The sequence below is a fragment of the Somniosus microcephalus genome, chromosome 29 (genome assembly GCF_052327205.1).
Source record: "Somniosus microcephalus isolate GS21.2 chromosome 29, FLI_Smic_1.0, whole genome shotgun sequence".
In the NCBI taxonomy this organism is placed as follows: Eukaryota; Metazoa; Chordata; class Chondrichthyes; order Squaliformes; family Somniosidae; genus Somniosus; species Somniosus microcephalus.
Genome location: NC_141015.1, coordinates 27585040 through 27602296, shown reverse-complemented (window position 1 = coordinate 27602296; position 17257 = coordinate 27585040). Strand labels below are relative to the sequence as shown.

Here is a 17257-nt window from a genome sequence, read left to right as displayed (position 1 = left end):
TGAGTAAGCACTGCTGTTTCTGCCTGAAGTAAATGCGGTTCTTAAGAGGCTATAATTGGTAATTTTGAAATTAATGCAAATGGATAAAGGTTTTTGCTTTTTGGCCGATATAAGTGACTGCCCATTTTAAATGTGGAAGTTTAAACTTTTGAGTTATGAAAGCACTGTTCTGTTTAAATCTGAAGATTTATGTGGTTCAATTTAAAACCACAGAGAGGAAAAACTGGTCTGAATTTCCAAGAAACAATTTGAATGAATTGGCCCTGAATTTTTGTAGGGTTGTTCTGATCTCCCTTTAAAGCTTTGGGAACCTCAGCTAAATGGCTGTTTTCAGTTGTTTACACCATTTCACCAGGGATTCTGCCAATCCCGCACTGAAGTTAGGGCAGGAGATTGGGACCGCCACAGAAATTCAGGGCCATTAGTGGTAAGAAATTTTTGGAAAAGAAACACAGTTTCAAGTTATTTACCAAAACTTAGCTTGTTCTTATGATTTCAATCTTTTTATTATTTTGTCGAATTGAGAAGTGAGGTAGAAGGTTGTTGACTATGACTGTTGTACAACTGCATTCGATTCTGTGAATTGTGATGCACTGTGGGCGATGCGTCTGAAGTTCGGGTTCCCTGGCAGATATGTGAATGTTGTTCAGCAATTGCACGTTGATATGATGACTCAAGTAAAAGATCATGGTCGTTTGCCAGCATTATCTGTCGTCACTAACGGCATCAAACAAGGATGCCCCAAACTTGTTCAGCATACTGTTTCCTGCGGTACTGCTTGAAGCATTCAAGAATTGTGATGGGAGAATCTATATTTGATAGCAAACTGATGGCAGCATCTTCAACCATCGTCGGCTGCATGTAATAACGAAACACTTGTAGATAATCGTTCAACGTGATTTTGCCGATGATTGCGCGTTACTCGCCCACACTCGCAAAGACATTCAGCTGCTGCTGCTTTGCTTGGGCGGCACATCATTTTGGCCTTGCAATCAACTTTGTAAACAACAACTTATTTATGTAGCGCCTTTAACGTAGTAAAACTTCCCAAGGCGCTTCACAGGCGCATTATCAGACAAAAGACTGAAGTCATAGTCCAGCTCATATCTGGCCTTCCAGTCACACCTCCCGTGGTTACTATCAATAACGTACCACTTAAGGTCACCGACAAATTCTGCTACCTTGGTAGTGTCTCTTGCAGCATGGCATAACCGTCAACAGTGTTACTGGATTGACAGGGCTAGCTCTGTGTTTGGCAAACTCGAACAGAGACTCTGGCAGAAATGAGAGGTTAGTCTGTCAACAAAAGTCATTCTACACCAAATGGTTGTCTTTACCAACCTACTGCATGGATTAGAGTTGTGGATCTGGTACCACTGTCACATCAAGCAACGTGACCATTTCCGCTTGTGATGTCTACAACACATCACTGGCATTAAGTGGCAGGACAGAGTGCCTAACACGGATGTCCTCCAGTGCTGCAATATAATTGAAATTGAGGCCACAGTCAAAAAGGTCAAATTGCATTGGTCTGGACATGCTGTTCGCATGCCTAATTTATACAATTCCCAAAGCCGCCTTCTACGGTGAGCTGCAGTCCAGATATAGCAGCAGAGATGGATAGTTGAACTGCTATAGTGCGACACTAAAAGTCACCTTAAAAATTGGAACATTAACCCCAATTAGGAAAGCACAACCACCAACAGACCAAGGTGGCAGAATATTTCCATGGATGGTTTGAATGAATTTGAGGTTGCGAGATCTGGCTGCCAAGTGTCTGGCACGGAAGACGGTTCATCTATCCGTCTCATCTGGCTTTCAATGCGATATACCCTACATGTGCGTCCATGTTTGGCCTCTTCTCCCATCAGCGCACCCATAACAACTGAGACTCATCTGTTGATTCAGTGGGAGACACCATCCATATGACTTAGTTGTTCATCTTATAAAATCTGAAATTTTAAACTTAAAAGGAATTCTGATATAATGCTCTGCCACCTGCAATAATTGGAGTAAGATCTTATCGAGGCGTAGAATAAGCCCAGTAGTTATAAACAATTACCAGACAGAGTTTGCTGTTCTTTTCCTGAGTCTGTTACTGAAAGCTTACCTAAATCTCAAGACAAGGAACACCACACTTGAAGGTATGGGACTTGCCCATGAGAGTGATCGAAAATACCACAGCAGAAATAATTGTGGTAAGACTTTGGGGAAAAGTAAATACAGGGAGGCGTTTAAAAACATGAAAGGATTACATGTTGTGGATTTAGGTAAGATAATCAAAGGCATAGTGATAGTAGGAATAAGTGCTATACCTTTAGATTGCATAGGTAGAGTCAGATTAAATGGTCATAAGTATTTCTTGTTTGAAGGTTGTCACCCTCTGGAATAGGCTACTGCCTGATGCAATAAATGTGGGGATGCTAAAGTACTTTTAAAAAAGCACTTGATAAATGACTGAGTGGGAAGGATATTGCGGCATGTAGTGATTGGATATGTTTACTGATTAATGAGTCTTGGTCTCCTGGAACTTGCTTGATTGTCTTATAGGAGGCTGTGAAGTTTTTCCTGAAATTGGTTCCAATTTTTTTTAAAGAACTTTGTACTGCCTATCCCTTGAGGCTGCAAATAGTGCCCGAGGCTGTCTAGTTGATTGGGCAAACATTGATGGGTCTTCTGAAGGGCTTTTCTCATCCTCTTTGTAAGTTTGTAACCTCAAAAATGTTTTGGTTGAAAGAAACTGAGGAGTTGCCTATTTTGTTTTCATTCGGAAGGATTACCACATGACACATTTATTTTGTAAAGCTGCAATTTAAAATTGAGTGTAAGCAGAGAATTAATGGAATTAATGAGGAGGAATTCAGAACAACTCGTCTCCTGGTTTTAATTGTACTTCCTGATGTGAAATGGAATTTACAATAGCTACAGAGATATCTTTTACCCAAGCATACTACGGTATATGCTTCATCGTGTCTTGTTTTCTCTTGGGAATCTCTGCTGTGAAATTCTTTTAGTTTCTGCTGCAAAGAAAAAAATAATGATAAATAGACAATAAGGTTATAAAGGTCATTTAACTTGACATATATATCAATTATGAAGAAAGGTCACTGAGGTAATTTTAAAATGCTTCAGTTTGTGAGTGGATTGTTCAGGTTGTAGTTATTGAACTGCTATTTGAAGTGTTAACTGCAGATTTCTAATTTACTGATTTACTAAGCAACTGTTAGGAAATTGCATTGTTATCATTCAGTGGAATTTTCTCGGCATATTGCTGATTTAGATTCCCTTTCTGAAGGGAGGGACTATCTTGATGTATTCTCATTATAGCCTGTGAAATAACTTTGTTTTTAATATTGTACACATGAATTTATGGAAAGTTGTAAATTCCTCACATGTTTAAAAGGAAAACTGTATTAAGCTGTAGCCATTATACAAAATCCCAACCCCCTCAATTTTGGTTTTACATTTTCAACTGTGCTGGAATAAATCTTAAGCTGTGCATTTAAAATTTTTTTATGTAAGTAATGCATATGAAATATTCCATAAGTGCGTGAAGCATATGTCATTTTTAGTTTTGGTAAATGCATTTGATAAAATTTAACAACAATGCTATGTTCAGGTAGATCCAAAGCTTGTGTACAATCAAAGCGTACACTACTCTTGAGGACCTGTTTGTCACAGCTATTTAAGGCTTGAGCTCCTCTTGACTAATGGAATTTCACCTGACATACAAACATATGAAATCAAATCTGCCCCACACATGATGGCTGGAGCATCATGACTAACCACTTCCTTCACCCCTCCCACCTCCCTGCAGAAACGTAATCACCTGGGAGAGGCAAAAATACAGGGCCAGTAAGGGACAAGTAGTCTGGAAAATTCCTCCCTCCCCCCCCCCCCCCCCCCCCCCCCCCCCCCCAGGCGATCGAAAACATTGGCAATTGGGAGAGCATTTTCACACACTGTGTTTTGTTTATATATGTAGTTCATAGTGTGAGACAGGGGTTTTGAATTTTTATTAATTTTGATTCTGTTTTTAAAGGTCAGAATGGGAGACTGCAGCATTGTCATTCTAAATTGCATATGAAATTTTCATGAATGAGCATGTTTGTAATAAACAAAACGTTAACCATTCCCCTCAGTTCTGATTGTGCCAGTGACCATGACGAGATTTGTATAGCTAAATGTCTATTCATTAAAAATTGAGTATACTATCCTTCTGCTTGCTGTTACATCTTTGCTTTTCAGTCTCTTAAAAATACAAACTGTTTCAAATGATTGTCATGTTTTAAACAAGATGGTCAAATGGAAGATATCAGCCTTTGATTCATGCAACAGTGGTACATAGTTTAAAATCCCAATTGTCAAAGTACGTTTCCTTGCACATTCGTTTTTATTTCCATCACTTTTTTTTTGTATTATGAGCCTTGGCCAGGTATGTGGACAGTGATTGTATTGTTGCCAAGTTGTAAACATTGACTTCTGTCACCACTCACCTTACTAATTGAAATATACAGTCCCTGAGATAGGAAAAAATTATAACCAGTGTTCCCTTTTTTAATCATTATCTAATCACTCTCCTGGAAATGAGAACAGATGGGAACAGGATCAGGCTTGGCTCTCACACACACGCACACATTCAGTTGACTAACATTTCAGCTTTGAAGGAGATTAACCATTTACTTTTTGAATGCTTTGGGTGGAGTTTTGAAAATCCAAAATGTTTTGAATTTGTTTGCAGCACTTGTGTTCAGAGCCTTCAACTTTCTAAATCTATTTTACAGGATGAGAATTGGTATCAAGTCATGGAGAGAACAATTAGGAGGGGTGACTGAAAATTTGGTCAAAAAAATTAATTTCAAGAAGGTTTTAAAGAAGTGGAAATGCAGAGGGGTTTAGGAAGCGAGTTCCAGCGAGTGGAGCTTCCTCCTATTTTTAAAACAGTTTACTGCATCACTTAGCTTTCCCCCTTCACAACCAAATGAGTGTTCAAAACAATATTATTGTCCTGAAAGCTAGATTAAAATCTGAGACCTGTAGATGAATGAGAGGTATGTAAGGTACCGAGCAGAAAAGGTTGATCTGCAGTATTATTTCAAGTTAAAACACGACTTTTTTTTACAAAAAATAAGTTTAAAGACCTCGCCCTGCTCCATATTTGCAATCAACTCCTGCACGCTGCAGATTTTTGACTGAGTGCTTTGTGCAACCCTCTTGCCTCTGCTCCATCACTGGTGGCAGAACATTCAGTCTCAGCCCCACTGGCTGCAAGTCACTTCCTAAACCTCTCTGCTTGTCCACTTCTTTAAAACCTTCTTAAATTTAATTTTTTTGACCAAACATTCAGTCACCCTAATGGTTCTCTGTGTCTTGATATCAATTCTCTTCCTCTATAAAGCATTAAAAAAAATTCATTAACAGGATGTGGGCATCGCTGGCAAAGCCAGCATTTATTGCCCATCCCTAATTGCCCTTGAGAAGGTGGTGGTGAGCCGGTTTCTTGAACCGCTGCAGTCCATGTGGTGAAGGTGCTCCCACAATGCTGTTAGGTCGGAAGTTCCAGGATTTTGACCCAGCGATGATGAAGGAATGGTGATATATTTCTAAGTCAGGATGGTGTGTGACTTGGAGGGGAACTTGGAGGTGATGGTGTTCCCATGCGCCTGCTGCCCTTGTCCTTCTAGGTGGTAGAGGTCGTGGGTTTGGGAGATGCTGCCGAAGAAGCCTTGGCGAGTTGCTGCAGTGCATCTTGTAGATGGTACACACTGCAGCCACGGTACGCCGGTGGTGGAGGGAGTGATTGTTTGAGGTGGTGGATAGGGTGCCAATCAAGCGGGCTGCTTTGTCCTGGATGGTGTCGAGCTGCTTTAGTGTTGTTGGAGCTGCACTCATCCAGGCAAGTGGAGAGTATTCCATCACACTCCTTACTTGTGCCTTGTAGAAAGTGGAAAGGCTTTGGGGAGACAGGAGGGGAGTTACTTGCTGCAAAATACCTAGCCTCTGACCTTGCTCTAGTAGCCACAGTATATATGTGGCTGGTCCAGTTAAGTTTTTGGTCAATGGTGACCCCATGGATGTTGATGATGGGGGATTCGATGATGGTAATGCTGTTGAATGTTAAGGAGAGGTGGCTAGACTCTCTCTCGTTGGAGATGGCCATTGCCTGGCTCTTGTGTGGCGCTAATGTTACTTGTCACTTACCTGCCCAAGCCTGAATGTCATCTAGGTCTCGCTGCATATGGGCATGGCCTGCTTCATTAGCTGAGGAGTTGCAAATGGAGCAAAACATTGTACAATCATCAGCAAACATCCCCACTTCTGACCTTATGTTGGAGGGAAGGTAATTGATGAAGCAGCTGAAGATGGTTGGGCCTCGGATACTGCCCTGAGAAACTCCTGCAGTGATATCCTGGGCCTCCAACAACCACACCATCTTCCTTTGTGCTAGGCATGACTCTAGCCAGTGGAGAGTTTTCCCCCTGATTCCCATTGACTTCAATTTTACTAGGGCTCCCTGGTGCCATACTCCGTCAAATGCTGCCTTGATGTCAAGGGCAGTTACTCTCACCTCACCTCTGGAATTCAGCTCTTTTGTCCATGTTTGGACTAAGGTTGCAGTGAGGTCTGGAGCTGAGTGGTTCTTGTGGAACCCAAACTGAGCACTTCCCAAACCCGCGACCTCTACCACCTAGAAGGACAAGGGCAGCAGGCGCATGGGAACACCACCACATGCCAGTTCCCTTCCAATCACACACCATCCTGACTTGGAAATATATCGCAGTTCCTTCATTGTTGCTGGGTCAAAATCCTGGAACTCCCACTGTGGGAGTACCTTCACCTCACAGACTGCAGCGGTTCAAGAAGGCGGCTCACCACCACCTTCTCGAGGGCAATTAGGGATGGGCAATAAATGCTGGCCTTGCCAGCGACGTCCACATCCCATGAACAAATTTTTTTAAAAAGTTGGAGACACACAAAATTGGATGTAAATGCATACATTACATATTGAAAAATGATAGTTGCAGAAATGTTTCTAAAAAAGATACTTTAAAACGGCTGGATGATTGTTGTTGCTGTCTCACCTTTTATTTAGCAATGCAGAGCACTGGTGTTGACGTGCAGTTTTCCCTTCGCCAGTTAATAATTATTGAGACACTAGGTCTTCGGTGTTTATCTATATAGGTTTTGTTGTTTACTTGTGCTGAAATGCTGATCACAGAAGAGCATTGCTCGACCATTGTAGAGACAAAAACAATTTATAAATTGATCATATTCTTGTCTCCAGCATTTTCTGTTTTTATTTCAGATTTCCAGCATCTGCAGTATTTTCTTTTTTAAATATTAATTCTTGTGTTTGTTTCAGTACTTTCTAAGGTTTTCAAACCTCAAAATATACATAGCGATTTTTACTAAATTGAATGTGTGAAAATATTTCTTTCATGTATTTTTGGACATTGAGTTTATATTTGTGTTTGCGACAGATTGGCCCGGATTTTGCTGTACAGATGATGGCAAGGCTGTCAGTGCTACTGGGTAAAAACTGGCAGCAACTTCTGGTGTCTGAACATGCGCAGTTAAACGTGGAAATATGGAAGTTGCTGTCAGTGATGTCCTGCTCCTCCACACGCTGCACTGTTGTAGTCTTCGCTGATGGAATCCGCAGATAGCTCACTGTAATGACGTTAACTTTAGCTAATTACCCACTATTCTCGCTCTATAGACAGATGAAGAAGTTAGGGCTTGTATAATCAGAAGTAACGGAGTCTTTAATGGCATAATAAGTGATAATTACTGCTGAATAGCCCTTCTGGCCCATAAAATTTAATTTTACAAGTGTGGAGTCTCATTCCCTCAGAAGAAAATTAATGTTGCAGATTTTTAGAAAAATTAAACATTAAAAAATATATTTTATGTTTTTTTCTTTTTAATGTCTCTCCCTTTATCCCATGTGTATTTCTCAATCTTTATTTTGTTTCCTGTACAAATTATTTACATGTAATTTATATTTCCTGGTTTTTTTTTTTACTTCCTGCTTTGCAGTTTGAATGGCTCTGTGAGGATTCTTCAATCTGATTGGTTGAAGAGCCTCCCTGCTGCTTGATCTGCTCACAGGCGCCACACATCCCCTGTAGAGGGCGCCGCAGTGGATTAGATACCCGAAAACTAGAAATCTCCGCTGACAAGCCCGCGAAAAATCTCTGTGCAATTGTACGCAAGGTGAATGGCAAAGGCCATTCCTTCGCTGCTCACCGCAAAATCTGGGCTAAATTGGATAGTTTCACTTGATAACTGTTACAAATCATGCTTACTAAGTGCCAGAGTGAACAATGTCATAATATTAAACACAAAGAAAAGGGCAGTGCCAGTTTTGTTAGGGGCAATTATTTTTGGTGCTTCATAATTCTGCTCAGTGCTGGGCATCACCTGCTGCAGTGGGTTGTGGTTTGTATGTTTAGCCTAATAATTGGATAAATAGGCTTCAACACTGCAGAACATATGCTTCTGCTGACAAGCACATTGGAAGAATTGAACTGGGGGAAAATCTAATTTTCTTTTTTCCTAGTGGGAGTGGAGAATTTTACCTGTAGTTGGAAAGTGACTCCTGAAAGTTGAAATTTTCTACAATCATAGTTTTTACTGTTTATTTTTCTTTACTTGATGAGTCCCAAAGCCGACCAAGCAGTTATCACGATGCAAGACAGATTCTTTTTGTACAGCCATACTTAACATCTCAATGTTGACAGTACTATAAGTAGACTAATGGTTATGAGTTGGGAGAAATCTTTGACCACCTCATGTGAGGTTCTTGTGCTAAATACAAAAATTAATCAGCGCGAGAAATTCTCCTGTTAGCTGCAATTTACAAGTGTCTTGATCCCAGAATGGCGAAGGACACTGGCTATTTGTGAACAGCTCGCAGCAAAAAGTGGGCACTGACGAGAAGTATTCCACTTTGTACCTAATGGCTTAAAATATCATAGAAGGTGAAGTCATGTATTCTATTTTCCAAAAATGATCTGCCATTACTTTAACTGTCCAGGTTAGCATATCAATTTGGGTTTTGTCGGGAGAGAAATATTCCAGACGAAGTTGTTACAAATTTGAGGTTTTCAATGGGGCCAGGTAAAGTACAAGATTCAACATCTGGAGACAGTTCTTTTGATTTTTGAATGTTTTCTATTCTGAAATGATAGAGGAGGGTGGAAAGTGAACAAGGCAATAGAAGCTGCACTGTTCTCCAGCTGAGAAGATTGTAGATGGTGTACTGTAGAGCTTCTACCAATACTGCTTTTGAGTTGGCTGTGTGGCTCGTGAGAACTCGCCCATCAGTTTTCTTTGCCTTATTGGTGAAGGGCTTGGTTTATGTTTTCTCTTTCTCCCCGCTCAGCCTAGTTGCCAAGTGTCTGATTGCACACTTGTCAATTGGGGAAGGATCTTCACACTAGCTCAATCAATGCAACATTACTTCAGAAATGTTTCTGTAAAAGGCTTTGCTATTGCTGATAACTTGGAAGAACAGACTATATGTAGTTTACAATCATCCTGGATGTTTTAAACCTTGCAGAATGTCAATATTACATTTGCAGTATTGTACATATATTATGTTGAGTGCATAGAGATGAACCAGAAGGTACAAGTCCAGTGAGGAAGAGGAAAACTGATGGCTATATGAATAGATAGTTCTCCAAATACTTGGAAGTGGGTTTCAATGTGGACTTCTCCAGAAGTTATTTTTATGGCAGAAAGTAGTCGGCTTATTTTTAGGACATACCACTGTTCACTCAAATAGCTGAAAAATATCGTGAGAGTTGTACACTTTTTATACAAGGACCCCTTCCAAAGATTTCTGGTGTGACCTTCCAATTATTTCTTAAATTAACACTGACAGTTTATGCAAAAGAAAAATACTGCGGATGCTGGAAATCTGAAATAAAAACAAAATGCTGGAAATACTCAGCAGGTCAGGCAGCATCTGTAGAGAGAGAAACAGAGTTAACGTTTCAGGTCGATGACCTTTCGTTGATGACAGTTTATGGTTCTGTTGGAGTTTGTTTCCTGTAAACTCTTTGTAATTACACATTCATAAAGGAAGCATTACACAATCTAATTTACACATAGTTTAATCACTTAAGAAGTATTCCACAGATCTATTAAGGATTTTATGCTGAATACAATGAGAGATATTATCAGTGGTCATTAAAATAGCATACTTGCAAACCTTGTGTTTGTTGATATAGCCTAAAGAAGATTGTGTCCTGTGTGTTCAATTTATTAAAAAATAGTTGTTGCTCATTTGAAAGTCTGTTATCAACAGAGTTAAATATGGTTGTAAATTCTGAACCAGCACTTCTATTTAACAAAGCTTTATTGTCCTTAGTGCAGTGAAAGTGAATGCTTCTTTATTGAGATGTGCTGTTCCTGCTTAGATTTTTGGGACAGTGTCATTTTGTAAAAAGAAAAAGGAAGACTTGCATTTATATAGCACCTTTCATGACCACTGGACCGAAGTGCTTTACGCACTGTTGTAATGGAGGAAAGGTGGCAGCCAATTTGCGTACAGCAAGCTCCCACAAACAGCAATGTGATAATGACCAGATAATCTGTTGTAGTGATGTTGATTGAGGGATAAATATTGGCCAGGACACCTGAGATAACACCCTGCTCTTCTTTGAAATAGTGCCATGGGATCTTTTACATCCATCTGAGAGAGCAGACAGGGCCTCGGTTTAACGTCTCATCCGAAAGACGCACCTCCGACAGTGCAGCACTCCCTCAGTACTGCACTGGAGTGACGGCCTAGATTTATGTGCTCAAGTCCCTGGAGTGGGACATGAAACCCACAACCTTCTGACTTCGAGGCGAGGGTGCTACCAACTGAACCACAGCTGATACTCTGTAAATTGAACTTTGTATGCACTAGATAGGAGGGAATCAATAAGTACTAATTTTACTGTTTCATTTGGACCTATAAATGAACCATAATATTTTTATCCCAGTTTTCTGCTCTAGTGTATGAAAAATGAGAGTCATATTAGGAGGGGTGTGGAGATAGAATAACTGTTAATTGCTGAAGTGGAGACCAGAAGATGGTTAAATAGGAGATGTGATATTCGTATGAGGCATAATGAGAGAAATCAAAGAAATAATAAAATATACATACACAAGACACAGTGTATGGGGATAAGAGAATAGACAAAGAAGCTTGGACTGCTGGCATATTGGGATATGGTTCATGGGCACTTACTGCTCTCTCTGGTACCTCACTGAAGTGAACCTGTGAGCCCAGTCAATGCATGCTGGCAGCTTTTGTTCTGATACAGTTAGAGGGGAGAAAGGTGTGTCCTTTCATACAAGGGTGACTTAGTAGCAACAAGGAGTGAGAACCCTAATAGATATATATACTTAAAAAGGAAAAAATTGCAAGGCTGGGGGGGAAAAGAGCAGGGACTGGGACTAATTGGTAGCTCTTTCAGAGAGCTGGCACAGGAATGATGGGCCGAATGGCCTCCTTCTGTGATGTGATAAACACCTCCCCTGTCCAGACAAGGGACACTTCAATTTGCTAATTTGTAAAATAAACTTTATCTGAAGTAGCTGAGGAGGGGAAGGGTCAGTAAGCAAAAAAATGTAACTTTTTAATTTGTAGTATCCTGCTGAATTTGGCTATGCCAGAAAGAACTAATTTTTTCCTGACAAGCAAATGCATTCTGCCGTCAATAAAAACTTGGTATTTTAACCGAGGATGTCAGCTTGATTTTTGTTTCAAACAAATGAGAACCGTCAGTGATGCATGGTTTTGTGCAATAATGTTTGATTTCTTCACTCTGATTTAAAGGTATGGACTGAAGACAAATGACCAGATCCTGGCTGAGGAGAAACACAAAGAACTGTAAGTAACTAACTACAGAATCTGAATATTGTAACTGAACTGTGAACAATGCGTTCCCTCAAAATTTGGAATGTCCTGTTGTACCCTTGGGTATGTCTCAAATGATACTGAATGGATAAGTTGCAGAACCTGGTCTTATTGTTAGTTACTCATACAGAACCCACTGCAAGTGACCTAAAGAGGCAATAATCACAGTCCACTGCATTGAGAGGGATTTCAATGTGGTTCTTTTGCATTCTGCCTCAAAATGTTGCACAGGGAATGCAAAGTCGAACATCACTAATATATGTTCTTTTATATAGTCAAGTAAACTTAGCCACATTACCAGTGAGGAGTGAGTTCACAAGTTGGTTGTGCTGATCAATGGTCAATTTTTCTCTCCCCTCTATTGTGGTATATGATCTGTTTGTACCATGGCTTAATGTATATTAGAGTTTAGAATTATATTGCATAGTTCTATGTATGGGGAACAACATCTGGTAACTGTGCAGAACCTAGTGCTCAGCCCACTGTGCCTGCCTTTGATGACTGCAGATAAGTTTTAAGATGCTGAATAATGTGGGGGAGTTGGTGTACCAAACAACTATAGGGAGTTTGTACAGAGAGATCTGGAACAAAAAAAGTTGCTTCTGAGAGAGGAGTAATTGTATTTTATTTTAAATTGAGTTTTGTATTTCTGCCCAGGTCTGAGGGGAGAGGGTGTTATCTGACTTTGGAGGAATTGGAAGGTCACCCTGATGCAATGTATGATTCGTTTGGCACTGCACCTCTGGTTCTGTGTTCGTACTGTTCAGAAATAATTTTGATAGCAGTGCTCATAAAGAGCAACTTCTTTAATAATGTTTATTAATCATATCTATAATATACAGTGCAGTACTTTTTTAAACAAACAGTATATTTTTATACAGGAAATTATTATGGAGGAAAAAAGCGACTTTCTGAGCTAAGGCAACAAGGGGAAGGAATTGCATAGCTCTGTTCCCCTCTCATGGAAAACTGCGAGGTAGAGTGTGTTTTGTGGAGTCATTGCTCCGACGGTCAGTCCTGGTTAGCGAAAATTTACTTTGAATCTTGCGTTTTTAAGAGTTGCTTGTGAGAACACTGGTAAATATTTGTGACAGATAAAGGTGTATTTTTGCTTTTAACCTTGGGTTAGTTACATTCAAAATAAATCATTTATAGAATTGTTTTTTCTAGAATGTTTACTGAAATAAATTCTGCTAAGCCACATAACAGAAATGTTTGAAATAAAATAATCTTCATAAACTGACACATAGTAGCTGACCTTTTTCAATTTTTCACTGCCGAACACACAGATTAAGAACAAATCCACTTAATGGACTTTAAGGCGCAATCCTTTGTATAATAGTTGGATATTTCTGATGAGTGAGATTCTTCATTTTGCATAAGAACATTAAGTCCAGAATGAGAAGCAGTCATTTGGTCCATCAAGCCTGCTCTGTCCAGAGTCCACATATAAACGTATGATTATTCTACCATGGACTAGTTCCTTTGGATGTAATCTGTCAGGTCTCAGCACTTTGTCCTTCATTAGCTGAACTAAGTTGTCCAATACTTATCCCGCTTTTAACCAAATCAGGATTTACCTCCTCCCTAAAATCCTTCTCTTCTGTAAACACTGAAACAAAGTACCTGTTAAGTATCCCCACCGATTGCCATTTATCCTCCTCTTATGCACTATCCTCTTTCAGGGATTACGGCTCACACACTAATTCTCTTTTTACTGATATATTTGTAGAATACTTCACTTTTAATACTTTTTGAGATTTTCTCCTCATATTCCTGCCTTGCTTTCCTCATCCTTCTCAAACGCCTTCCTTATTTTCTCCTGTTATCTCTTTTGTCATTTTATTCATGCCTATTGGCCCCATCTGCTCTCATCAAATTTATTTTCTTTCTTACCTCTATATTTATCCATGGCATCCTGAAACTTGAAGTAGTCTAATTTTTAATGGTATATATTTACTCTGCCACTTTGCAATCTCCTTTTTAAAAAAAATACAGTCCTATGTGCCAATTTCTCGTTCAGCTTCACCTCAGTTAGCTCACTCCTCATGTCTGTAAAATCTGCCCAGTTTCAATCTGGTGCCCTTGCTTTTGCATCAACCTTTCCCTATTTTATTTGGATCTTAAACCGTAGCATATTATGGACACTACTCCTTGGTGCTACTCGCCTATATTTAGGTCATCTACCTGTCCTATTTTGTTAGCCATAACTGGATCCAGCAATGCCTCTCCCCCTGTAGGCATACAAACAGACTATTTCAGAAAGTAGTCCGTCACAAATTTTGGAATTCAATTCCCTTTTCTTCATTTACTCCCTTGTCCCAATCAGTGCAATTGAAATCTTGTAGAACCATTATTTTGTTGTTCCTATTCTTCCCCCTGATTTGTCTACAAATCTCCTCTTCCATTTCCCTCCCGCAATGAGGGAGGGGTCTGTATTATAACCCCACAACCCCACTAATGTCCCTTTTTCATCTTGGATGTCTAACCATATTGCTGTGCACAAATTGGCTGTCGCATTACCTTATATTAGAATCAGTGATAACAGTTCAAAAGTACTTAATTGACTCTGAAGTGCTTTGGATATCCTGAGGTTATGAAAGGCACTATCTAAATGCTCTCTCCTTCCTCCCTTTATTCCTTTCATAGTGACTGTCGCAACCATTTTTTGTGTACTGCATGTATTCCCTCCTTCACCAATATTGACACTTTTTTACCTATTATGTCCTAAAAATATTACAACTCGATAGGCTTAGATTCCATTCCTGCCCAGTTTGCAGGCAAGTTTCTGTTAATGCTATTAACTCTATTATCTTCCTGTGACATCATTGCTTCTAATTTCTCCAGTTTATCTCCCACACTCTGAACATTGCAATACATGCATTTTATCTCCTTTTTGTTCATATTTAATGCTGTTACTCTTTTTTTGTCTAAATTAACCTGTCGTTCCTTAATTTCAGTCTTTCTCTGTTTATAACTAGTCGATTTGATTTACCTCCTTTTACTCCTTGTTCCTTCTGTTTGCTATCCTTTTTTGCAAAATTCTTAACCTGTATATTTGTCTCATCTATTTCTATCTTCCCTACTAACTCTTCCTGATTTGATTTTTATTTTCTCTGCCTAGTTTAAATGACTCTTCTCATCCATATTTATCCATTTTTCAGTTCATTAGCTCCTTTCTTCTTCAGATGTAGCCCATCCTTGCAGAATAGATCCCATCTTCCCTAGAACTGATGCTCGTCCCCCAAAAAACAGAAACCCTCTTCCTGACGACCATTTTAGGCACAAGTTGAGCTCCTTAATCTTCTTATCCTTCCCTATACTAGCACGTGGCTGTGGGAATAATTCCGAGATTATCACAACTGAAGCCCTGCTCCTAAACCTGCTTCCTAATCTTTTAAATTCCTTTTGCAGGACTTCAGGCTTTTCCTTTACTATATTATTGGCTCCCATGTGGACTATGATGGCTGGCTATCCATTACCTTCCATAATAATTTCCAGTCTTTCCAAAATGTCCCTTACTGTAGCACCTGGGAGGCAACAAAGTATCTGGGACTCTTCATCTGAACTGCAAAAGATAGTGTCTAGCCCTCTTCACTATCAAGTCTCTTGCCACTACCGCAATCCTAACTGAATTAAGAATCTACTTTCCCCCGGGCCATCTCAAGTTTTTTGAGACCATTTTAATCTATTTGATCATTTGCCCAGAGTCACCATCCTCCTCACAGGAAGCCAGTGCTTCAAACTTGGTGGAGAGGGTGTCCCTTCTTGTTTTCCTTGACCTGTGGATAGTCACCGTCCTCTACCAATGCCAGCTTCCTACCTCTTAGAGGGATGACTTTCCTTGGAAACTCTTGCTCCAAAAAACTTCTCTCCTTCCCAGATTTGTCAGATTGTTCCCAACTCTGGCACAAGTTCTGAGATCATGAGATCAAGTAGATTCTCAGCGTACCAGAGGGTAACTCAGTCAAACACTTCCTGCCGATATGTTTGAGCAAGTTAACATCTGGTACTCAAAATTGGCTATACTCTGCAGGAACCACGTATCGCTGCCCTTTCCCGTGCTGCCCTTTCGCTATAAATAGTAAACTTAAAGTAAGGTTTTTTAATATTCTTTATCTGCTCCTCTTTCGCACTCTGCTCTGAATTACTAGTCTAGCTAAATTTCCATTTTGGAAATACCATTTTCACTTTGTTCCCACCTCGCTCTATGACACTGGTGTCATCTCCACTTGAACTTAAGTTGTTACTTATCCTGTTTCTCTCGCCATAACATCATCTACTGTGCGACACATGGAAATGACTGTGATCTCGCGTTCAGATGCTTTTCCAAAAATAAAGTTCAATTTCTCATCCAAGCATGAATGTGTATGATGAATTATTTATATAATGTTTGTAATCTGGAACTGATTACAAAGTAGTAATCTCATTAAAAGTTTTAGATGACTTCATAAACTGTTGTGAAAGTTCATACCCATCATCTGAACCCTGATGTGCAGTTGAAGCCCAGAAATCATTCCCATGTATTTTGTTACTTTTAGGTTAGGAGTTCATGGAGGCAGCTTTTTGGGTCTTTTTTTTGGCAGCAGCAAAGGATGGAGCTGGAATGCCTGAGAGTTTATTTAGTGACAATTAGAGAGAATTTTCACTTGTGTTACTGACCATGGACATTAATGATTCTCATAATTTGTTGTCACAATAAGCAGTGGTGCTTTCAGCAGTAGTGATAACACTGACACCCAGCTTTATGTTTACGACTTCTCTCAACCCAATGACTGGCTTTTCTTCTAATTTGTTATCGGGTATGGGTGATGCTGGCAAGGCTGCATTTATTAGTTGCTCTGAGTAGGTGGTGGTAGGCCTTAAAAGCCGCTGCAACCTTTGTGGTGATGGCACTTCATAACAATTGTTTGTGCAACTGTGTAGCTTGCTAGGCCACTTCAGAAGGCATCAAGCGTCAACAGCCTTCCTTGAAGCATATTAGTGAATATGTTGGAGTTTTATGATCATCTGGCAACTTTCATTGTCCTTTTTTTTTTGGTGCTTGCCCACAAATTCTCAGATTTATTGCAGGCAGTCTCACAACGTGCCATGGTGGGATATGAACTCACAAGCTATACACTATACTCGGAGGAAGAAGGCTTCTCAGCCTGGAGAATCCCAACTGAGCCCTTCTCCTTTGCAACTCCTATCCGTGGCTATCCATTGCCATTCTTTGCTGGTTTCCCCCCACTCTACTCCTCTGCTTAAGACACCCTGCTCCTAATAGTGGGTACATTTTAGTTTAATCTACAATTAAAGCTACCTATACAGAGCATGTTGCACATCCACCGACCCACT

General features: G+C 39.9%; 1 protein-coding gene across 7 annotated transcripts in view; it reads left to right on the top strand.

Moving 5' to 3' along the window:
* Positions 1-17257, top strand: part of LOC147098590 (adenosine kinase-like) — a 256526-nt gene that overhangs the window by 32338 nt on the left and 206931 nt on the right. For all 7 annotated transcript variants that reach the window (XR_015074198.1, XM_085970459.1, XM_085970460.1 and 4 more), the window contains exon 3: positions 11837-11890. Coding sequence is in view for 6 of the 7 variants with exons in the window: in XM_085970459.1 (XP_085826585.1) it covers positions 11837-11890 (54 nt within the window). In the remaining variant the exon portion in view is untranslated. The remainder of the gene's footprint in view (positions 1-11836; positions 11891-17257) is intronic.